A 25,306-nucleotide genomic window follows, 5' to 3' on the forward strand; every position below is an offset into this window, starting at 1 on the left:
GCTCTCTTTTACGATAAGTCAGTTAATTACATTTTTTTAAATTTACACCTATTTAAATAATACGTAATTGACGAAGTCGAGAGTATTGTTTAGTCATTCTAACTGTAAATATTTGGCAGTTACAGCAACCAGTCACTGAACCGTTTAAAGCACAGACTTGGCTCATTAGCAGCTATGTTATAAATAACTTTAATCGACCTATAAAGGCTTCAAATTTATTTAAAACTGCAGGGTCTAATGTGGTATAAACAGGTAGGTACAATAAAAGATATGTGTAAATAATCAACACCATTTATTTAATACTATGTCGCCGTGAATTGACTGTACATACAATGTGTGATCGATGCAGTTATTGCACAAATGACGTCCGATTAACTTTTATATCCATGACATGAGATCACATGCTGTAAAATCCGGGATACATTTAAGTTTCATTTACGATTAGGTACTTTTATATTAGCTTCAAATAAATTGATATAAAAATAACTTAACACTAAAAATTCTAATCATTTTCTACTAAGGATATAATTTTAAATTATTTTGATATAATGTAACAAATCTAAGTCTTATTTATAAGGTGAGTACACCTTAGTGGATAAGCGTAATCGTTCAACTTAATTCTACGTGAATTTTAACTAAAACGAACAATACCCGGTTCTATTGGAGTTAGGTACACTGTACAACGTTTATATTAACATTACAATACAATAAATCCATATAATATGGTGAATACAATTTGTACAACAGATTATCTAATATGTAAGAGTTATTCGAGTGAAATGGAAATGTTAGATAACAGACAGTCTTAATTTTGAGAATATGCATAGTTCAATTATTATTGATGTTTGAGTACCAAACTGATTATAAGACTATAAAATATATATATACGACCTTTCGCGTTAAAAAATATACAGTTAGGACATGCTGTTATACTTCATAGTGAGTGAATAAACCAGCTTATTAAAATGCTTTCTTATGAAACTAATTCAATACGATTTATGCTATATGAATAATGATGATCTAATGCAGCTGTACTCGTAATTCAATGTTTATAAAAATAAAATGTGTAAAATCACCACCATCAAAAAATAATTAAACAATGCAATTTTTCCATCACTCAAAGATATATTTGGCAAAATGTGGTGTTAACGAAGCAAGTTAGCCACACAAAGATAGAAAAGACATTAGTAGAGTTATTAACAAATATTCGTGCGTTATTATCACACTACTCATAAGATAGCGAAAAATGGCGCTAAAAATAAGGCTTTCCTCAAAGCACAAATAATAAAAAGTAGAAAACTCACGACGATGTTTGCGGTACACAAATTGTTTGTTAGAGGATATTTAGAAATAATGATACCATCCATATATCTTGTTTCAATAATACTCATCAGTCCTATGCTCTAATGTATGTGTAATATACAACATGCATTCTTTATTAAGTTTCTAATTCAGTTCACTGGATCTAATGTTTGCTAAGTAGAGTTGATAAAGCTTTATTGTGTTTAAAATGTTTATAGCTATTCTATGTATTGTGAACAGGTAAAGTGCACAGAATGATTGCAATGATTAAAATTGAGGTTTAACAAATTTTATGATTTCATTAAGATTTTATCATCGCCTACTCAACAAACTTTGCTTCATACATTATTTCTAAATATCCTTTATAACAAACGAGAGGAAAAGCATAGATAGTAGATCTAATTCCAACGATGTGGCAGTCTTTGGTTAAAATAAGCCGCGAAAGATATTCGTCCACTACATTCATATTTTATATTCAATTTAAAAAGAATTTACACTTGACTCAAAGTTCTAGTATCAGTCTCGAGAACATTTCCGTTCGTTTTATCATCAATGAGAAATAAATTACCATATCTATCAAATTATTTACAAAAATATATCGAGAAAATCAAGGACTAAGCATACAACTAATTCACAAATAATTGGAGCAGTTTATTTAAACATAGATTATAAAATAGCGACATTTGATTTGGATGTTCAAGAATATTAATAATCAAGATATAAAACTGAAAATGATTGGCAGGTCGTGAGCGGTAGGTGATGCACGATTAAACGGCAATTAAAAACAATACATAAAAAATAAATGTTATGAGAAAAAAGTCACAGGATGGTAAACTAATTACTTAAACATACAGAATATATTGATTCAAAATGATTAATTGCAATGCATTTCTATGTTTATTTACACAAAAATATATTATGCGTCCACACCAATCGTCAATGAAAAGCTCCACATTGCAATTGTGTGTGGGATACAGCCTTAGATATAACATTTGAGGGAACACAACCTCGTTACACTATAATAATGATAGTTAAACTAATGCGGTGGATCAACTACTCCTTAAACATGTTGTTAGTGTGACATATTATGTATGGAATGTCTAAGCAGTAAACTGGCAGGGCCAGTGTTAGTCAGTTTATGTAGGAAATTCTGTGTTGAATAACCAACATCTGATGTGCTGGAATACATAGACAATAATTCATATGAAAATATATAAGCCTAAAGTTCATGTTGCAATATGATACAGTGAGAAATAAATAAGATTTATATACGTATTACGATGTCTATGTATTACAGCACTGTATTACGTAGAATAGTCATAACAGGTAGTGGAAACTTAGTAGCTAAGTTACAATGTACTTCAATTTGTTTCTAGTGGTGATAGACATATTTGACTTGTTGCACTTTTAGGAACACTTCATATTTTAGTACCTTTATACAGAAGCACTTATTCACAATAATTTAAACAGAATATAACTTATTTTTACAGTAATAGCAACAAACTGCACCCCCAAATACATTGTCATAAGTGATTTTGTATAAGATGGTAATTTGACTACTGATCTTGCTAAACAAAATCCTTAATGTACTACCACAAAGTTGATTACCTCCCAACTGCAAATTGTAAGTATCATGCAAAAATTCAGACGCGGTTAGTGCCTAGTGTCGTTATTAAGCCGCCACGCTTCACTCACACGTTAGCGACATGCGTGTGTTAGCGAATAGATCTTAACATTTGGTTGGTAACCTCTAAGCTTCGTTATAAACTTTTGATAATGATTAAAGTATTATGTATTTTAACTCACTCTCAGGTGATAAAAAATGAGTATAAATATATAATTATTAAATTCAATTATCAAAAGTTTACGAATAGCATATCTTCAGGTGGTAGCACTTATTTAAATTATAGCATTTCATATCTTTGGGCGTTTATGTCTATCAGGCATTATGTCTTATCACTTTGTTCTTTTCATATGAGCTACATACTATATTAAGTTCGCATGCATTGTTTATTCCAATTGAATAAAGATGTATAATTTAGTCAAAATAATGTTTGCTGTATTAACATTATAATAAATGTAAAAGCTGCATTGTAGTCATACTCCTTATACCATGAAAGGTGTACACCCAAAGAAAATCAAGAAAACATTTAAGTAATTTGTTGAGTGTATAACATGCCGCATGAACGTGCTACAGTATCATGTTTTCATTAGAAAACTTAGCTCATTTGTCTTAACCTGTGTGTTGTCGCACGATACGAAAATAATGCATAAGTCCCAGAAATGTTGTCTTATTTTCTTTGTGTGTACGTTCGTTCGTATTTTCCTAACTAGAATACATTTCTTTCTTTTTGATACTGGTCCTGTTGTTACCAAGTCTATTTTATCCTTACAAAATCTGCAAAATCGAGCATTTGAAAATCTGTACTTTGTATGTTATTAAAACTGGTAAACAACAGAACCTGTACAGAACCAAACAATTTTACTAATCTTTTCAAACAACAGAACATAATATAAAAACAACTCCGTATGAGTCACCCGAGCCGAAACAATCGAGAGTATTAAACAACCGTTCTCAACAATATCCATATCGGACTATAACAAACAACAACGACACACCTTTTATCGTTCATTCTTCGGAGAGGCGTCTCGATTCAGGTATAGGGGAGAGGTGCCGCGTCGACGGGGTCTTCGTGGACGGTGTCTTAGGGCTCTTGTGGTCCGACTGCGGCGGCGTCGGCGGGTAGATGTGTTCCGCGTCCTGCGAGGAGCCCGCGGTGTCGGTCTGCGTCGTCGATTGTTCTACCATTATCTGGTATACTTTGTCCTGTCGAAATAGATTAGGGTTAGTTCGGTGACGTGTTTTTAGAACCATGCTAGGCTATAAGGGTAGATCGATGTGTCGACGGGCACATTCGATAGAGGTCGCGTTATAGAGTGAGTAGACGGCTGTACTCACAAACATGTCGAGCGTGACGTTGTGCGACTGTATGCGGTGGCTCTCGTCCAGGTTGAGGTCGGGACAGATGAGGTCGAGGCCGGCCCCGCGCTGCACGAACTCCCCGTCGCCGCCGCGCACCACGCACACGCCGCCCTCGGCCCGCACCACGCCCACGAAGGGCGCCAGCCACCGCCAGCACGGCTCCAGCGCCTCCCAGCTGTAACCTGCGCCACCACGCTTACTTTTAGAACGCTGTTTTCGTTTCCATAGTCGTTTTTTACAGGCGTCTGAAGCGAGTAACTTTCGTATTCTTCGCTTCGCACGATTCCTCATTCGTGGTAATAGAATGTTGACGGTTTTGGATTAGTAGAGCATGATAAAACACAGTAAATTCAATAATTTCTCAACTTAACCGGCATCGATTAATACGCGATACGCGCGACAATTATATTACGTATTTCTATTGTTAGTGACTGTGTGCGAATAATACTAGTGACATACCTGACACCCTCATGGCCACTTCTTTGCTGAACGCGTGTGCCATCGCCGCCGCCGCGACTGCACTGTACGGGAACAGATTCACGTCCACGTGTAGTACTGCTAAGTCTATTAATTGTCCACATATCACAAATTCTAGGGAGGAGTATTGAGGGAACACGAACGTGTATCCTCTTAAAGCGTTTGCGCCCACGTCACTTTCGCCGAGAAGCCTGCGTTTAGCGCTTCTTCCTTCACTCGAGAGCTGCATGTAAACATTCAACCAGCTGTTTATAGTGATAGGTGTTATGCTCCACGATAGTATCTTGAGTATAAGAAGCTCTTCGAGTAGGATTTCGTCTGTGGTGCAAGCACCATCTGTGACGTAGGCAAACTCTCCTATTTTCGGTGGGTACACTTCTTCTACTTTCGCAGCTATGAAAAGACACGTGATACCTGGAATTAAAGGTTTTTATTTAACCTTTGTTTGCTTAAGATGATTGCAGTTTGTATGTTTTGATGAGAATTTTCTATAACGATATTGTTTAGAATGTGGTTTGGATTGATTCTTGTGTGGTTTGTAGTTAATAGTACTTAATACTGGTTGTCATTATATTGTTCTAGGTACTTAGTTTGTTTGTGTTATCTTATTGTTTCGTAGCATGCATGTTTGAAGAAGTGTTTTACCTATGAGCTGCAACCGGCCCTTTTGTACGTCCGCCGTATTTGAAAGATATCGGTCCACATAGTCCACTGTGAGATGAAACGTTTCTCTGTGTAATTTGTATACTTCACATACCTGTGGAGAGAAAAATATATTATTAAGCTAGGTTTTTACAAGTTATGATCTAGTAATATAGTACTGGTAACAGCTCTTTGTGCAAGTTTATGTGCTTTTAAACTAATCCTCATTTCATTTTAATGGCATATTGTTCTTTCGCTTGTTTAGTGGCCCTGCTACTAAAAAACTTTTCGAGAGGCCTGAAAGCCTGTTAGCCTACCTAATCACACCTCTACCTACGCCTTAAGTACATAGTCACGAAGCTATGAACTACAATTAAGTTTATTGTCTTAGAGCTAGAGTTATGTCCCGGACGTGTTAATGACTGTAGCGAGATTAATTCGGCTAGCATACATTAAGTGAATTAGTTCCTTTACTTCGTTCCTGTTCAAATGACGCATCTTCGTCTACTTGTTTATTAATATCAATTAGTTGATTGTTTTAAGAGCTCTAGTAGACTTACAAAATTGAAGCTTTTTGCAGATGATCGTTTGTTTATACGCTTCAGTAGGCTTAACTAAATACTGACCAAATAATGGCAGGTTCATATGCTTAGCTATGCGATATCGCTGTATTTTATAAAATGTTCATTGGCTATGACAATGATGAAATATAACAAATTATTTTTCATGTGTTGAGTTTAGCTTTTAAGGCAAGTTCATTTAATAAGTGGCGTCATTAGTGTAAAGTCCCTATAGGTGTTTCTATCTTACATTTCGAAGTGTGGTAAATATATGTGATTTCATTTTAAAATTAAACTAGTCACTTAACATTGAACTTGCTTATAATATTTAAGTGTACTTAATTAGAGGCTAGATTTACTACTTATAGACAGCTATTGGTTACATATCTAATAGATAAAGGTGACGATTTGTATAAAAAACATGACTATTTTCTACTTGTTAAGCTAACCGATAATTATAGTATATTAAGTGGTGAATCTGGTTATAACTATCCTATACTCTTAACCTTATGTAACCTCTAGTTGTTATTTACGTGACTCACTTAGGAAGTGATTATTTATACTTAATGATAATAATATAACCACAATACTATGATTGGTTATGTTTTAACTAATCAGTGCTGTTGTTTCCCTGTTGGCGACGAAATAGGATAAAACAAAACAGTGTTTAATTAATTTTAATGTTAAACGTTGGTTTACTCAAACAAAAAGGAAGGTTTAATATAATACGGTTTTTAAAAACTAATGAATGGACTTTAGAAATATATAAATATATCGCTTGAAGTTTAAGAGTGCGCTAAATGATTGTGTCAAATCTGACTCGTAAATCAAAACATTAGAGCGATTAATCGCGACAGATTTGAAATTTGTAGGGTTAAAGTTTAGATTTACGCAGCCAGTCTCGAGTAATAATCTTATAATGTGTAACAGTTAAATATTGCAACAAAGTAACGAACTGTTATCTATATAATTATATTCAAATCAATAAAGTTATAAACCCGTGGACCCGCACGATTGCATTGTCCCAAAAATATGTGAACGATTTCAACCGAACCGTTAACTCTTATTAGTATTTTAAGAGTTCCGACATAATTATTAAACGGGATAATCTGTGTTGTATACACAATGCACTACGAGGATATTAAGCTTATTTTAAAGTTTATGCGCCTTACATATGTATTGTTATGTCCCCTCAAATTTGAGGAGCAAGATAAGACAATACGAGGTCGTGCTTATTGTTATTAAAGTTTGTTACAATTTAAAATTATAACGGGTAAATAACGTTCAAATAATTTGAATACAAACAGCGGAAATGCAAAACACGACACTCTACACCATGAGACATACAATTGAGGAAAACTACGAAATACACGCGTACAGATTCTCCTAATCGAATAGACATCGCAAAAAATGTTTAACGCAAATAAGTTATAAGAACAGTTATTTGCAAGTTCCGGATCGATCGATCGTCAAGAGAATGCGACGAAATTGAATAAGTTTAATGAACCTTACCGACAAAAGTGCTCTTCACTAACAAAAACGTTTAGTTATGAATTACGAAAGTCTACTGTAAAGAAAACACGCAAACGAGAAACTGTCGACCTCTAAATTCAAATGAAGGCGGTTTCATCTTTCTAATTCATATTTTCATAATAAATTAAAGTTACTCCAACCACTAGGTATCATTCAAGAAATGCAGTGACAATGACTTGAATAATGACGGTATAAATTTATCCTCGTGAAAGTAGCTCTAAGATTCATAGTGTCTGATACAAAGAGAGGGCTCTTTAACATCCATGCCATCGCTCAGATTAAAACGGGTAATTAACACATGACAAGTCCCTTTGAAAACGCAAGCCCTTAGATTAACTTATGACCGAAATGTTAATAGGTTAAGCTTGTGACAGGTTCAAAACGCCCCGGCACGGTTTACGATGACGTCAAATCGTTCTCGCACCTTGACTATTATGACGTAAAGATACTTTACCCACATTAGAATGTAGGTAAATCGTATTTAGTTTTTGACGCGTGGTTTTTGCTATAAATAAACTTTCCCGTCACCCGTTAGACAAGAGGGTTAGTATCATATTATGGGTGGCGACTTGGCCAAGTATTCTGCTTCTTCATGCTAGTAAGACTAATATCTTTTGCTGTTATAAAAATATGACTTATCTAATTTTAAGCCAAAAGTAATAGAGGGAAAGCGTCTTACAGTCTGAAAGATTTTCCAAAAATAAGGTTTTTCATTTCTGTGCTTTCATTATTTAAATCGATATCCCAAAAAATCTAGCGTCTGATCAATCAATTTATAGCAACACTAGGTGTCTTAGCGACAACGAGCAGGCAACTGTAAAACTCCAATTCCTAGGTCAGCCATAAAACATAAGCTCCAGATCTAACATTGCTTTTTTTTATAAGCCAAGCATGCAATCGCTATTCCACAACGAGATTTCAAGTTTTTGTTCAAAGCCTCTGACTAACTGCCTCTTAAAAGCTTTGAGAAAGACGAGCTTAAAAAGAGAGCATGATACGGCTTAAATATCTCACAAAAACTACTTGTTTTTAAGTTCACAACTGCGGTACACGCGGATGGTCCAAATGTTCATTAATTTAATGGGGATTTCCAATGTTATATCCCCAATAAATATTATTACTTACGATCGGAATTTCTAATATCAATAGTAGGTTTAAGTCAACGTAATATTGAAAGTAAGTTCTATTATCTTGTGACTTTTATTTGTGCCTCTGTTCGATGTTGCACATAACAAATTCAAAAGGCATCAGAGGTTAACAGTATAGAGATCAAGGTTGTCGATCGCATTACATTTTATTGGAACATCATCGACGACTGTACCGAGAAGTATTCACTTAAAAACTTTAATCTGTGCAGTGTTATCACGTGCGTACAATAGTGTCCCACTTTCACAACAAATTAAATTAGTACCTGCACTGTACTCGAACATAAATATGCTTCTTATCTACTGAGCTTTGCTTCGAGTTATGTTTAAGTTTAGTAGTGTGTCACATGTAAAACGTATTGCATATTTAATGCTGACATATCTAGGACAATAGGCAAAACTGCGTACAAATACTATAAAATGTCTTTATCAAATAATCATTTTGGCGAAGGTTAGCATTTATTTACGTCACACCTAGTAATAGAGTATACAAAGAGCCTGAATTATTTGGCATCCAATCTCTCTTTTAATAATAGAACCGTCAACTGTACACGCGGTTGCATTACCCAATGCAGAACCAGGAAGAATAATAGACAAAAATCCGCTTAAAATGACGCGGTCATTGGCCCCCATGGACATCTCGATCCGTGGGATTACTGATGCGTTGACGACCTTGTAAAAACCAATTAAATCTTACTAACATATCCCAGATATTGCCGTCAAATATTTATATAAAAAATAAACGATGAAACACTGCAAGTGCTGAATTGAAAACGCGTTGGTTAAGAGGTCAATGTACACAGCAAAAAAGAGGTCATCGACCCTTTTATTACATCACTTTCATACATGTGCAGTTGATGAAGTTTTCTTACCTTCTCCAGTTAAAAATTCACTGAAATGCCGCATGGAAATATAACGAAAAATTTGCAAAAGATTAATTACTTTGGCATTGTTTTTGTAACCATTATCACACACTCAGTCACACATAGAACATCTCACAACTATAATTATATGATAATTTCATGTCTGTAATTTGTCTAGCTATTAATAGACCTGGAAATCCACAAAGTGACTCAACAAGTGCACATTCCATAGAATTATAGAACACAGGATGGCAGTACAGGATCTTATGGGATCTTATACTAATAAGAATGCTGATTAAGGCACTAAATTTACCCAACATTCTGTTTAATATGTTTGCACTGTAGTAAAAAGTGAAGGCCACTTCCTGTTCTACATCCTCATAGATAACATATCAAATAAAAAGCTGTCTTACCTCATTCAACCAGTCCAGTAGGATAGCTCTCATCCTCAGTTGTAGATTGGGATGATTGTCAAACATATTGGGGTTCTTCTTATTACTAGATCTAGCATCACATTCACACATACTGTTCCAGACATCAGCTGGGTCTGCCCAGGACAACCCCGGGAGAGGGCACTTGCGTTTTGGCAATAATGGGCAAGGGATTTTGCTTGTGCTGAAACATAACTTACTGGTTAATATTTACAAATCTGTTAGACTAAAGTTGAGTGTCCTAAAAATTTGGCTGGATTAAATAGAAGTCACCACTGTTATATATTTCCTAGACATTGCTTTTTATTAATATTTATAAGTTTCCTAATAGCTTCCAATAACTTCCTAATTAGGTAAAGACTTTTTGATAAAATAAGTACTGTTATGCTGTGCGATTTGTTGATTATATCCTGTGGTATAAGTAGAATCTTAAGCTGTCTTTGATCTGTATAGTATTGTTTGTATTCTGTGGGATAACTTCAAAGAAATGGTATATATTTGTCAAAGCAACTCACCTAGGCCTTTTATTAGAATGTGGTGTAGACTCGCCTCTGGCCACATTTTCCAAGGGGCTCAGTACACAATTAGGAAGGTCAGAAATACTAGGTGGGCTTAAAAAACTATCAGGGTTATAGTCTATGTCTGTGTACACACTCCTTGGCTGGTCAATGTTCCCATACTGGGAACTCTCATCATCACTAGAGCAAGAGGATGACTCTACTACTACATTGTGTGCTGGCTGGTCTAGGAGCTCCTCTTCAAGTACCGATGAGATCTTCATCGGTGGCATATTCTCAAGCTACAAACATCATACATAGTTAAGTAACACTGCAAGTTAAACAAACACTCAAGTTCAAGCCCAAATGGTAACAAACCTCATCGTCTGTGGAATCTCTTTTCCGTTTCAAGGTCAAGCGCTTTTCACTGGCTTCACAGGAGGAACTGCAAATGTATGTAGGAGATAGTAAGTAAACAAAACCCTAATACCAAGGTCAGTATTGAATGTAGGAGCTACTGCACTATACATACCCAGTTTGTGCCATTGTAGTTGGTCTATTTCAACTGGCACTTTATCTCCACAGCCTAAAACATAACCATCGTTTAGTGCATGAAGCAATTATACTGATATTTACTGTCTAAGTTTAGTTATAATGGGCTAAAATTACCGCATGTCATGTTCAACTTGCAAATAGGGTTATGTCACTTGACAACCGTAATTGAGGGCATAATTCCAAATTTATCATAAAACACATGCATTCTATTTTAATATCGAGCTCCCTAGGAACGCCTAGACAGTATAATTATAAGATATTTAACCGTAAAACACCCTCTAAAGGCAATGGTTCCCGCAGCGTGCCCCCTGCTGATTGGCGGGAGAATTTTTTTCAGGGGCTGTTTTAAGGAGGAAATTCAAACTATATTCGCATATTTAAGTGTTTTACATTCACTACAATACATTAACTTTCATTTAGTGCTATAAAAATATCGAAATACATGAATCAGCTGCGTTAAAAAATGCCACGAATCCGTCACAATCGCGCGCGAAATTCTCCCGTCAGCGCCATTAGACACGTCGCAAGCTTGGGTTTCTCGGCACATCCACTTATGGAAATTGATAAAAATAGCTTATGGATGATACGATATCCTCACTTTACCGATATATCGTTGAAATATTTCAATTCGAACAGAAATAAATCCTTCTAAAACGACATAACCGTTGACAATATAATTGGCTTGGCTTATCGCCCACCAAAGGTTTATAACCTAATTATGCCTACAAGCTAAAGTTTTCTATAAAAGTGATTTACTGCACATGATATCTAATATCGTCGTTTAATGAAATATTAATTCATAACATACCTGGTCATTCACAAATTATTCCAAAATGCACAAAACGTAATTTGCTCTTGTACTAGATACGATGTAGCAACTTTCAACACTTTTATGATGGATTACACCGTATTTTGATCACATTTGAGGCTATATTCACTGAATATACATAAAAACTTTACACTTATTGGTAATAACTTATTTTACATGATACTTTTCAGCTTTTCACGGCTCGATAACGCCCGGCTTTCCGCGCGAAAATGTCGCGGTAAAACTTTAGTACTCAGCGGGTTAACTATTGACTAACTTCATGTTTGTTTCTTCTGAAAACGATACGTCAGTCACAGTAAGTATTTCGTTATACGCAGAAATTGTGCGTATTTTTAAGTTGGGATCGTTAGTGTTCTTCTCAATAAAACGAATTGATCAACCACACATTATACAAAAATTATTCATAAAGAGACACCAGCATAATGTGTGGCCTGTAAAAAAGCCATAGAATTTAAGGCCGCCTCTATTAATTTTCACATTTTGATAAATTAAATATAACAACACATACAATTTAATTAAAAGTTGACTAAGTCTACAAAATATGTATAAAGACTTGCGGAATAGTAAGATTGTTTAACTAATTCAAAGCGATTACTAATACACGTAACGTGGAACGGAGTGATTAATGAAAACCAACGCTTAGTTTTGATTGGTTCATCTATGCAGCTATTAGCACAGTGCTGCCAAAATAATGAATGAGTTGATTCACTCGCTGTTGGCATCCATTAAAACAGCTAAGTTCATGTCGCAACTCAGCTGGGCGCCAGCTGATAGAAAATTGAGCGAGAAAAGTCAATATAGGTGCGCTATTTCAGTATTGATAACGTGGCGATACGGTGACACATTTATGTATTATGTGAACGGCAGGTGAATTTACCGTGAAGATATTGGTCAAATTGATACAATGGCTGTTCAAAACATTGCTGTGAAATTGTGCGGTGTGTTACAAGCGCAAAGCGAAGAAGGTAGATAACATTCATGTTTCTTAGCTTTATCGAACATATTTTCGACTATAATGCATGTAAAAGCGACAAGCGTTTAAAATAGTGCCTGCGATCGTTTTGCAAACGTATTTATGTTGATTTTGACACTATTTGTTATGAATTTACAAACGATTGTAAATGTGAAATTTGTTGTAAAATCCAATTATTTGAATAAGTTAAGTACTGAACTATCTATATTTATAATTGCAGAGGTAACTGCTCGAGAATGGCGGCTTCTAGGACAAGAACAGGATGGTTCACAAGTCTTGAATTGGGTATCAGATAAAGACAGCAAAGAGATACTTAACCTCGGTGTTTATACCAATAAAAACAAAAATTTGATCACACTGCACACTTTTGAAGAAAAGTTGAACATTATACAGGCTTCTGTGAATGCTACTCATACATTGATTGTTTACATTGTGAAGAAACTTGTGAGTGAGGATTCTGAGGTTAAAGAGCCACTGTACTGTCCATATTTGGTATGTTTGCTGCCTGATAGTGACAGGACACCTGTGGAAGTAGAGGTGGCTTCAACCAAGCAGATTATGGTGCAATATGTGTATGGGAAGAGCACCAAATACAGTCCGGGAATCAGAAATGATAGATTCTTGCTGTTTAAGCATTTGGAATGTAAGTAATTCTAAACTTAATGAAACACCTTTCTTTCTATCAGATTTAATCGATTTACTAATTTCAAACAAGTATTTAATGTTTACTTATGGAATAATTATTTAATGCATAGTAGATGTCTTTCACAATCCATGCAAGTAATTGGTAAAGAGGTATTTACAAATGGAAAACCAAGACTAATATTTCATTGTTTATTCAGCTGGTGTTTTCTGACTTCTATTTAACTTTATCAATAATTTTTTCATAAAATTTCAACACAAGAGTTTTGTTTCTTTTTGTACTGAAAATTAATAACCAAAACTTATCCAACAGCTTTACTAGTCTCATATAACATACTTATTGACAGTTAAACATAAAACTCCTAGTTAATATTATTTTTATTTCAGGTATAAAGATTTATCGCACCCCAATGTTCTTGAATGAATGTGATGATGGCACTGACAAGTGGGGCTTTGATGGCATCTACCCTGAACCAGAGAAGATTGTGAAAGTGTTCTCATGGGCTCAGTGGGATTGTGTTAATCAGGTAATTATCATTATATAAAACCCATAGTCCCACTACAAGTTGGAATTTACTGCTCTTCAAAAATCTATATTATTCTATATGGCTGTTAATAGTACTGTTAGCTATTTAATATCCCAAATTTTGATAATCTAAGCACTATTCTACAGTTTCTTACTATATAGAGACCTTAATATAACTTTATTGTAGCTGAATTGTTAAAATTTTGTCTAGAGATTTTTGTGAAGATCCCAGTATTAAAAAGAGTACATTTACTGCTATGTACATTTATATTTGAAGACATTTTTATATTCTCCTGCTCCTAATAAATGTTTTATAGTGTTTGAAGTAAATCTTGTAATAATTCTAATTAAGTACATAATCCTAACTTAACACATTGCGGACTCACAAGTACTAACTTAGTGCTAGCAGAACTGTTGACTCAATCAAACATTTTTTCTATTGTATTTTGCAACTGACGCAATATTCTTATCAGTAAATACATAACATCAAACTTTAAAACAGAAACTTCCGAAAAGTGCGGGAAACAACTAGGATTTGAACTCTCGCCAGTTATCGCGGTTGCGTTCGGATACCGCAAACCACAGGGCTATCGCGACTTCCTGAGAATTGTTAAAATTAACTATCACTATCTTTGAAAAGCCCAAATTGTAAATTAAAGCTATTCTTATGTCGAGCCTGGATATATTTTCGCTACCTAATCATGCTATTAGCAGCTACCGTATACCTATGATTGAAATAGAGTGTACTATTTAAAACATGGCGTAATAAAAAATGTAGTTTACTAGGAACATTCCTACACTTTCTAATTTTGTTCCGTACTATTGATATCCCGCGACATACGATAGCTAAAATATTATTTTATACTGTTATGACAAGATATAAAATTTATTATCGCATCCACGTCGCGGAGAGTCTTTATTTTAATAATTTATGGAGGAACAAATACTTACTTTTTAAAAATTTAACACAAGTGTGACATTATTTATTTAACGTACTGTTACCTATACAGTTGTAATAGAAAATTATACCTACCTTAGTTATAAATCTAGAGTAAACATAAGTACCTACCTACATGCATAAAATCACGCCTTGTTCCCATAGGGGTAGGCATAAAGTTCATAATTATTAAATTAATTATATTGTTTCGTTTTAAATACCTAGTTCGTAAATTTGTAAATTAATTATTTAAAATTGGCTAAATCTAAAAGGTTTGAATTAAATGGAGGTAGGTTAGAACTGTAAAACTATGTAACTAGGAATTAAGTAATCCTACATGTGTTACAGTAGCCTGAAACCTTTAAAACGAACTATTTACCTAGGTATTAACTTCGTCTGCTAAATCGCATTATCGTTTCAAGGTATTATACTACATCCACTACCGGCCGCCTACACAGAGTTTTGCAGAAGGTGAAGAAGTGAAATCGCCTTCAGAAATGACCCCAACGCTCTCCGCCTTTCAATTCCACGCTGACTTGCCACACGAGACAGTTGTAAGTATTGCAAATATTCAACAATGATTTCTTATACCTAGTTGTTGATCTATTGTCACATTGGACCTTTCGAGTTTCGACATCGGAGTTTAGGCGGGAGTCGCAAAGCTATTGTTGGAGTTATGTCGTCATTATGGAAAAGATCTGTAAAATAGTTTGGTAACGTGCCCGGTATAGACGCACCCTCTATAACATGGTACTAACCATAACTTGACTAACATTGTATATTTTCGCGGGTTTCATACACCCCTGCTTACAACTTTGGGTATAACAGGCGTGATGCTTTAAATAAATTTATAATCAAAGAGACCTGTTATTCGTAATTCAGGCCTCTATTCGAAGTTATTTTGTAAGATAAGTAATTAGTACCTAGACGCTAGCGGCAGATTAGCAACGGCATATGAATGACGGACCGGAAAACGACAAGCTCAGACGCAACCAGTTCATAGGTTGTTGGCATTTGAGAGGATTCGCTACGCATAAATGTCGGGTCTGGTGGTTGTCAATGATTACAACCACTGTTGCAACTAGTATCAAAATTAAAACGGCGTGAAGATGCGGGTTTAAACGGCATTTTACGGCCCTCTAGTTTAAACATTAGTTCGAATGCTAACTTAAAACCCCTGCTTAGTGGTTAACATCCTCTTAATACACGCAACTTTGTTTCTTTCACTCCTTAGCAAAATGAAAAAGAGAAAACATATTATAGTAGCTTTTTAACTAAACTAGGTTTGTAGTGTGTTTATGAATAAGAGGGTAAATCTTTACTTCGTAATTGTCCTGCACAAACATTTATATTTCTGGCACATTAAATTTAGAAATCTAATTCACAACATTCACACTTATCTATTATTAGATTCTATCTCTGAAATCACCTGCAGTCTAAATTAGTTTTATACCTGTTGCCTCGTCGTTTCGTGAATCAAGATCACTATCTATTGTTTTTAGATCGGTTGCAAAATAGTGTTATACCTAAGTACCTACCTAGAGTTTGATTTCTTAGTAGAAATTATCTCTATTTGTAGTTGAAGAGATTATTTCTGACCTGATTCTGATCATACCTGTTTAAAGGTGCACAAATAAAGATATTATTAAAAAGTATGTACGATAACAGCATATTGAGTTGTCTTAAGTTGTAGAGCCGCTCCACGTAAAACTTACGGCAGTAACATAACATACGAATTTCATTTGGTGATGCAACTTATTACCTTTTGACAATTTATTTCATTGACCTACATGGAACATTAAGAATTCCCTCTTTGTTCAGGATGTGTTAAGACAGTTAACGGTCTCGCTTCTCGAATTTAAACACAATTTAATATAACGAATTTAATCACTGCTCGGTTAATAATGGGTACCTACAATCTACATACAAAGCGTCCCTCCGCATTCTGGCGGGAACATATGACAGCTGTCAGAAACATTAACGGTAACATTCGTTCAGTAACATTATATTATAATAAACTCTACAGTAGCGCAGTAGTATGGAGTTAATTTTTACATAAAAATTTCGCCCGTTAGCTAAACATCCCCCTGAGCCTGCCGCACGTGTCGAGCTCGGGCGAGGGCGCGGCGTGCGGCGCCTACGAGGACGACCCCATCCCGCTGCGCGTGCACGACTGCAGCCTCGACCTGCAGATCGTGTGCGACCAGCGCGGGATCCTGTGCATCTGTCACCACTACTTGTATAAGGTAACTACTTCTATCAGCGATTTTTTTATTTTTTATTTGTTAGAGCCCTGCCTCACTAGGACGCCATGGCGGCGTTAATATTGAAATGTCACGTTGCCACACCGTCGCCACGTGAGTTAGATGACATACATTTCAATATTATTAACTGCTTGGATACGTAGCCAGCGAGGCAGTGCTCTTAGGAACAGCACATAATTTTAAATATCGAACTTACATTTCACACAGATGGCCAATTACAGGTCTTCACCACTAGCTATAAGATAATTAAATAAGAAGTAAACATCGTTTAAAATTGTGTAGAAACTAAATAAAATAACACAACTCTAATATATGGTCCCATTTAAAAGAACTGCCTGATTAACTTTAAACATTAAATTTCCCTAAAGAAATAAGTAGTTAATGTTAAAGCGATTAGTGACAATCTTTCAAATCAATTCAGTTGTTTAGAGATTGTTTAGGGGCTATCAACCCTTTGAAATGTTTTGTATATGAATCATGCCTGTTTCTTACGAGAAGAGGCTTGCACAATTACATAGTCGTCAAGTATAATTTGCAACCGTGCTCTTTGCTGACCGTATTTGCTTATAAGTGCTGACATAGAAGTTCCGCACATTGATTGAGGTTGACTTAAGACGACAGTAATTTTGTAAGTAGATATATTCTACTTGTCTTGAGTAACTAAATAATTTATAATCTCAATCATAATCTCAACATTTATAGACTACTTCCGTAGCACAGTGGTTTAGGCCACCACGCCGCTACCATTGCGCTGGAAGTTCGTGGGTTCGATTCCCAAACAGAACAACTATTTGTGCGATCCACAAATAATTGTTTCGGGTCTGATTGTACTTTGTGTCCGTTTGTATGTTTGTACAATTCTCCGCGATACAAGAGCAATTCTTAGTGCGGGACTATAGATATAGATTTCAACACAACAAATAACTAGAAACAAAAATGACAAACTAAGTCCGTAAATAATAGTGGGATAACCTAGATGGATGGCCAGACGCAACAATCGACCGAGGGGACTGGAAACTCAGGGGAGAAGCCTTTGCTCTGCAGTGGGACATAGAAACAGGCTAATTAAAAAAAAAGTCCGTAACAGCGCGTTTGTTCGCAGCCTCTAGACGATTCCACGACGTCCCTGGTGATGGAAGACAGCGCCGACCTGAAGGACTCGGGCGTGAACTTCGCGTACTCCATCACGTTGTTACAGCACGGGTGTGTGGTGCACACCGTCGTGCCGGACCTGCCGTGGTCGCTGGCCAAGTCTTTGAGACCTTCGTATACACTATATGCTGGTAAGTGTGCTACTACTTTCTGCTTCTTTTTGATTCAATGTTTTGGACTAGGGACAATATGCTATAGACTTGAATCAACTCCATACTCGTAGATACGATGAAGATTGACAGAAACGTTTCTGAAAGAGTGACCACGAAGATATTGATAGATCAGACTAGAAAGTTTATGTAGTACAATATTAAAGATGTAGAAGAATTTTGGATGGTTTATTTTATATTGCATTTACATAGCAATTATTTTTGTTGACAACATCGATTAACAGCGCAAAGTGTTCTGTTTTTATTTCGTGCCATTATTGCACAGTATAGATTTTACAAATGAGCAATATTGAACAAAAAACTAAGTGGTCGCAAAAACTTTGAGGTATTATCGGGTTTCTTTTTGTTGCTTCATTAAAAGTATAATATCTGCTGCTTAGATACCCCATATAAACCAGTGTTACCAACAACAAATTTCTTTACAGACAACCACCTACTAGTGAACATTCCAATGCTATACACTCAACTCATTGACATCAGTCTGTACCACGAACCTTGCTGTCATATTGTTATACCTATGGACGAGTGCGACAGTGGGCCCTCCCTCGCCCCCCTACTAGGCTGGGGGCCTCACACCATGGTGGACCTTAACACCCTCGACGTGGTCGCCATGGTGGTCGCTGATAAAGACCTTACAGCCACGTTTAAGAGCAATACTGCAATAGAGAATAAACTGGCCATTTTACATTATTTGATACAACATGATGGGAATATGGATTTGGCTGAGGAGGTGAGTATTTTAGTTTCATAAGTCATTTGAACTGTCTAATAAATAAGCGTTGAGTTGACGATTTTAAACTCTCGGTACTTGAATATTGTATAATATGATAATGTAACGGGTCTTAAACGCGGCTGAAAATTAAACGTGCGTATTGTTTTGGACGACTAACCTCCGATTTCTGAATTACTTTAGCGGTGGTTTGTCTATTCAATAGCGTGTTTTTTTATATGAGTTAAAGCGCTATTGAATAGATAAACTACCGCTAAATGTACCTCAGAAACCGGGTGTGAGTCAGCTCGTGACCACGGTCGATACAAATCGATCGAAACGAGTCGAAGTCGAAACGTCGAGTAAAGAAATAAGGTATCCTACTACCTAACCTTTAATTTTCAATCGCGTTTAAGACCCATTGCATTATAATATTAAACGATGAGTTGTCTCGGTTGTTATCGACTTTATAGACCTAAGTAGGTTTAATAAGTTTTAATACCTACCATAAATCAACCATCTTGCACTGCCGCACTAAGCTAGACCAGTGAGTAAGTCTTCAGGTTAGGGGCTTCAAGGGCAGCTTTGTTTAAGTGTGTTTTTTTTTACCGAAGTAGCCGAATTCTTGCCTATATTTGCAGCTATTGTGTTGTTACCGTGAAAATTTCAATAAATATTAGCATTTATATCTAATTTTAGTATGAAGAGGTAAGCAAAAACGGACCTAACTAACTCAAACTATTCATCGGCAGCTTATATCATGGATGTGCGTGAACCAGCGGGACGGCTTCGGCGGCTTTCAGCGCGTGATGCAAGAGTACCTCATCGGTACTACATACGCCGTCACGCGCCGCTCGTTACCTGCGTCTGCGCTCGGTCTCATGAAGATGTTGCCTTTTACTCAACATCTTAAATTCGCCGATGTTAAGGTATGTTCAGTTTTGTGGTTATTGTTTTTTTTTATGAACTGTATATCTGATGTGTATTTTAACAGTTTTGTTCTACAATCAGCTGCTTTAAATAAAATTAAAAAAATTGTATTATTGAAATCACGAATGTATTTTTTTTAGACCTGTAGCTCGATTCTGTACACTCGATACTAACGTCACGCTATCGAGTACCATACATTGCTATCGAGCTACTCGTTAGAAAACCGGCAGCAATCCGGCAGAGAATCGCAAGCTATCGAGTATCGAAAACATGACATGTATCGACTAACGTGAGTCAAAAAAGATAAAAAGATTCGTTCAGAAAATTTGTTCTCTAAATTAAATTTTATTGGCAATAATTATGTATGTATAATGTTCGATATTATATTATATACTGGATAACATATGAATAATATGTGGTATTATTCTCATAAATAATTATTATCGTTTACGATAAGCCGTATGAGTAAAAATTTAAATTGATCAATAATACAAAATATCGTACCTAATTCATGTTGTTCAACGAAACATTAAACACAAAAAAATGAATCAGTGTCTACTTCTTTTGCCTTCGTTGAAGCAAGCAAAGGAAACAATACCTATACAGCCTCGTCTTCCTAAAATATTCAATATGGATTATTAAAATAATTTAATTAAATTAAAATTAATAGAAAACATATTATCTTATTTGGACATTCGAATTTCGAATTGGCTTAAGTGCGCTCCAGCTAATAATAATATATTATTTTAAATTCATTTTATTTTTTTGTTTGTGGAAAATGGCGCCAAGAACATGTTATTGCAAAAATCCGATAGGGGCGCTGATCAATTTTCTTAATTCTTATACAATTTTTTTCGATAGCTAGCGGTAGTCGATACCCGATAGTTGTACAGAATCGCGCTACTGATCATCAGTCGAATCCCTATGTGGTATTGGTGGTGACTGATAGTGTCGTGTGGGGTCAGGTCCGCTCGATGTGCGTGTCGGTGAGCGCGGAGCCGCTGTGGAACAGCGCGGCCGTGGTGCTGGCGCCGCGCCAGCGCGTGCTGCAGTTCGCGGAGGACGTGTGGACGCGCGTGTGGGCCGCGCTCAGCGAGCCCGCGCCCGCCCGCCTCGCGCCGCCCAGCGTGCTCGCCAAGCTGCGCGTCAGCCTGCACTGCTACCAGGTACTCCTCCGTACACGTACACTCTGATGCAGATACGCGAAATCGTCAACGGGGTGAAAATTCATAACAATGTATTTGTTGCAACGGTGAACTGACATTCAAACAAGATTAACCCCCGGTATTTTTTTTCAGCGTTTTTATTTTAATGAGTTTAAACGCTATTGAATACATAAACTACCGCTAAATGTACCTCAGAAACTGGGGGAAAGTGTGTTTTTACTGATCGATGGTATTATTTCGTCAGCCCGAGGCTCTATCTCGCTGCAGCACACCCTTGTCCCCGGGGGCTCCTCCGCCACCGCTGAGTGCGCCACAACGTCGCTCGTCTATCGGCACGGGGCAGGACTTGTTGCCGTTCTTTGAACTCGACGTGTGCACTGCCAGCAAGCAGGAACATATCATAGCAGCTGTAAGTTACTGTTTTATTTGTTCAATAGGTATTTAAATAATGAAGTTGATGAATGTGGAAGGAGTAAACTCGTATTGCAGAAATGTTGGTATATTATTGAAGTATAGTCGTCTTTAATATTTCTTTAGATTTTTCTAGATTACTTACAAAAATGATGTACCTAGTATTTGCGTAAGGAAAATGACTGAGTTAAGAAGTATAGTTGGTAGAAATAGATATCGAGAAAAAACAAAATCACTTTACTGAACATCTAGTTTTGCGGTAGATTATAAAATTAAGATGTACTTTTCACGCGGCCGGATCAGAATCTTCGGGAGGTGAGCGTGCATTTAATGCGCGAATGTTCGGGAGGGGGAGGGAGCGGGGGAGGGGGAGGGAGTGGGGGAGGGGGAGGCGTGCGGGGCGTGGAGAGTGGAGTGCACGCTGTGGCCACGCGCTGGGCGGCGGCGCAGCTCGATGCATCCCGGGCACTGTGTCGCGCACTCACACGGGCCCTCGCCGCCGCGCCCGCACACAACCAGCAGAGAGGATTCTCCTTCATGTATGATGGAATAATTATTGGGGTTGTGTTGTTTTGCTGCGACCGCGGTAGGCTCTGTGCTGGGGCTAGCCAAACAGTAGTTAATAGAATTGTAGCAAATAACAATGCGCCTGAATATCGGAGCAAACCGTTGTTGGAAAAGCAAAAAATAAAAAATCAGACATAGGACAGGTGACGGTACGAATGGACGAAACGAACGCCATCGTTGTTATTTCTCCGCCACCCGCATTACACTATATTCAGGCACATGTAGTTCTATAATAATAATATCTACATACAGTTCTATAATAATAACAGCTTCACTGTAGTGGTGCTTCTGCTTGCAACAGCATCTGAATACACGTTGCGTTTTAGTAGCAGCACTAAAAGCTCCCTAATTAACGAAACTTATGCTAAAAGATATACATGAATATCTGTTTGGCTAACCCCACTGTAGATCAGGCCATAGTGTGTTTTGATTTTGTTTGGTTGCAGCCTCTGATTTTATTTTGCTGTCCGCTTCTTCGATATTCTTTTGTGGTGTTGCCAGTCATATTTTGGTTGTCATTCGTCTTTTGTTTTGGTTTTCAGTGGTTGCTTTCATTTATTGTTTTTTTTTTTCTATTTTACAAAGTTTTTTGTCGGTGATTACTTTTCTGACCACGTGAACGAATTTCGGGTGCTAATTTTTCATCTGTGGGTTTAATATCATTACATTAATTTATCTAACTTATAAAATGATTTTTACGCCCAGGTTTGACATAATTTCGTAACCGAATACTTTCTAGATACACATTCAATAATAAATATATTATGTGTGATTACATAATAAAAAAAACAACTTTCCGATATTGGATTAGCGTTTTGAGAATTATTGTACCTGCAGCCTCTACATAAATATGTCTTTTTTATAATTCCAGAGATGAGATGGAGCCGACCCACGCGTTCATTCTGTTCAAAGTACTGGAGCAGTACTACTTGGCGGCAGACTCCATAGCGTTCCCTCTACCGCAAGGATTCAGTTCGTTCTTCACGTACCTCGGGTATCGCACGCTGCCGTTCCACTCGTTCGTCCAGTACGTACATCGCAACGTGTTCGAACTACAGATCGATGTTATGAAAGCTATTATCGCTTGTAAGTATATGTTTGTAATGATTTTATTATAATGCGGTTGATGTATTTTTCGACGTTTGATCTGTCTGAAGACCAGTTCTGCCGGGAAGCTTTCAAGTGTTACGTTGCCATTGTTGTCAAAACTCTTATTCTGAAACTTTGTCCCGCATTCGCTATACCGCGTAAGTTTGTTAGGATTTATTTTTAGTACTTTTAACCTTAGAAATTTTCCTTCGAAGACGGACGTAGAGTAAGACATAGTATATGCGAGCAGATGCTATTTCATATAATTACGACAAACAATGAAATTGAAAGATCACTTTATCGTTTTCCAGGCAAAGATGACGAGAACAAGGCCACAGTGAACAACAAGCTGCGGCTGATCCAGCTGGTGGGCGAGGGTCGCGCGCGCCGCGCACTGGCCGCGTGGCCGCACCGCGCCGCCACCGTGCTGCGCGCGCGCGACCATGCTACTACACTGCTGAGTGGTGGCGGGGCGGCCGGACACCACGAGCAGACCAGGCACCGACCGGTTAAAGATACTGGTAATATATACTAGCTACTATTTGGTGAACTTTCAAAATTCATGCTAAATGGGATGGTAGAATTTATAATATCCATGTACGAGAGATAAAAAATACAAAAAAATAACAGATGGTTGGGTGTTTATTGCTTACGTGCGCGATTTTAGAAAAATAGTTGATTACTATTAAAACATCTTCTTACTATTATCAAATCCAGGCAGAGACTAGGAGCTTGTCTTCTAGAAATATTAGAATTCATGTGTCCCAATTGTCACACGAATATCGGGGCAAGCCCTATTTCGAATTTTTGAATACAAAACCAAAAATTTGCTGCTAAACCCATTATAAAATGTTTTCAGGTATAGCAGCTCTTCCATCGGGCGAGCGTCTGTCTCCATTAGACACATTCCTGGACCTGCTGACGGCGAAGGCGAGCCTCAACGAGCTGGACTTTAACCTCATCATAGAGGCGACTCTTGCCTCCGTGCAACAGGACACAGCTGCTTAGAATAATTACAACTCATATTCGAATTTTTGCCACCTAAGATAGGTCTTATCGTTTAAAGGGAAAATACGTGTTAATTCCCGTATTCTGTTATACATAAAACACGCAACGCGAGAGTTTAAAAGTAAGGTTTTTATCATTCTGACAGATTCTCAATAGTAATAGATATGAAATTAGATGGGAATTAACGAATCGGCCACAGTTTATGTAACTTGTGTAGTGTTCATTTCAGTGTAGTATTACGATAGTCATTCTGTAATACGATAGTTTGGAAATTATGATCCACAAAAAATATTAAAATGCCTATTCCAATTTGGGTTCTAGTTTTGTAGTACATAAAAATGTTAGAACATTATCTTATTTTATGTTATGGGTGTGTGTGTCTAAATTATTTACTCCCTTTAGAACTAGCGGTTAATCGCGGTAGCGGCTCGCCGCGCGGTTACAGTTTAATAAATATGCAAACCGCATGAAAATTAGTGGCGTTTAAGTGCGTACAATACAGGCGGTTGCATATTAAACTACAATAGCTGTTAACCGCTCCTGCGGTTAACCGTTAGTGCGTAAGGGAGCTTAATGTTTGTTTACCAAAGAAGTTAGGTTAAGTAATGTGATTATGTTTTTTGTACCTGATGGTATCTAGCAGTATTCTTGCCCCAAAGTGATTATATTTTGTTATTATTTTATTGCAATACATATAAGTACATAATATGAAGTTCTGTTTAGATGTAGCTGACTTCATAAGTTTGCCAGCATTATTGTGCCCACTTGATGGTATAAATCGTTATTTTTTTGTTATTTATGTAGTGATATTTAACATTCCACTATTTCTTGTATAACTGTACTCTTAAGATTATATAACCAAAGCACAAAGACCAAAAACAATTGGCTATGTCACACTATGTGCAATTTTCTAGTGCAATATTTGTCGAAATAAAAGTATGAAAA

General features: G+C 36.7%; 2 protein-coding genes across 4 annotated transcripts; one reads left to right on the forward strand and one right to left on the reverse strand.

The window, feature by feature from the left end:
• Positions 1–275: 275 nt before the first annotated feature.
• CycE (cyclin E) lies at positions 276–12,047 on the reverse strand. Of its 3 annotated transcripts, none has more exons than XM_076136072.1 (9): positions 11,797–12,047; positions 10,966–11,019; positions 10,812–10,878; positions 10,452–10,735; positions 9,919–10,120; positions 5,408–5,519; positions 4,745–5,176; positions 4,262–4,467; positions 276–4,129 (listed from the first exon to the last, which is right to left on the reverse strand). In XM_076136072.1, the coding sequence occupies exons 2-9, from the start codon at positions 10,977–10,979 to the stop codon at positions 3,932–3,934; spliced, it is 1,515 nt and encodes a 504-aa protein (XP_075992187.1). In that variant the 5' UTR covers positions 10,980–11,019; positions 11,797–12,047; the 3' UTR covers positions 276–3,931. The 3 variants fall into 3 exon arrangements, with proteins under 3 accessions (XP_075992187.1, XP_075992205.1, XP_075992196.1); XM_076136090.1 differs by lacking the exon at positions 11,797–12,047 and adding an exon at positions 11,431–11,616; XM_076136081.1 differs by lacking the exon at positions 11,797–12,047 and adding an exon at positions 11,103–11,400.
• Positions 12,048–12,548: 501 nt separating this feature from the next.
• pigeon (gamma-secretase activating protein pigeon) lies at positions 12,549–25,282 on the forward strand. Its single transcript, XM_076136103.1, has 14 exons — positions 12,549–12,782; positions 13,011–13,433; positions 13,820–13,959; positions 15,318–15,449; positions 16,971–17,141; positions 18,262–18,442; positions 18,907–19,211; positions 19,943–20,119; positions 21,086–21,286; positions 21,531–21,695; positions 22,001–22,236; positions 23,136–23,350; positions 23,665–23,874; positions 24,213–25,282. Exons 1-14 carry the CDS (start codon positions 12,722–12,724, stop codon positions 24,359–24,361), a joined length of 2,766 nt encoding a protein of 921 aa, XP_075992218.1. The 5' UTR covers positions 12,549–12,721; the 3' UTR covers positions 24,362–25,282.
• Positions 25,283–25,306: the final 24 nt, after the last annotated feature.

This window comes from Anticarsia gemmatalis, chromosome 1 (assembly GCF_050436995.1).
Source record: "Anticarsia gemmatalis isolate Benzon Research Colony breed Stoneville strain chromosome 1, ilAntGemm2 primary, whole genome shotgun sequence".
Classification (NCBI taxonomy): Eukaryota; Metazoa; Arthropoda; class Insecta; order Lepidoptera; family Erebidae; genus Anticarsia; species Anticarsia gemmatalis.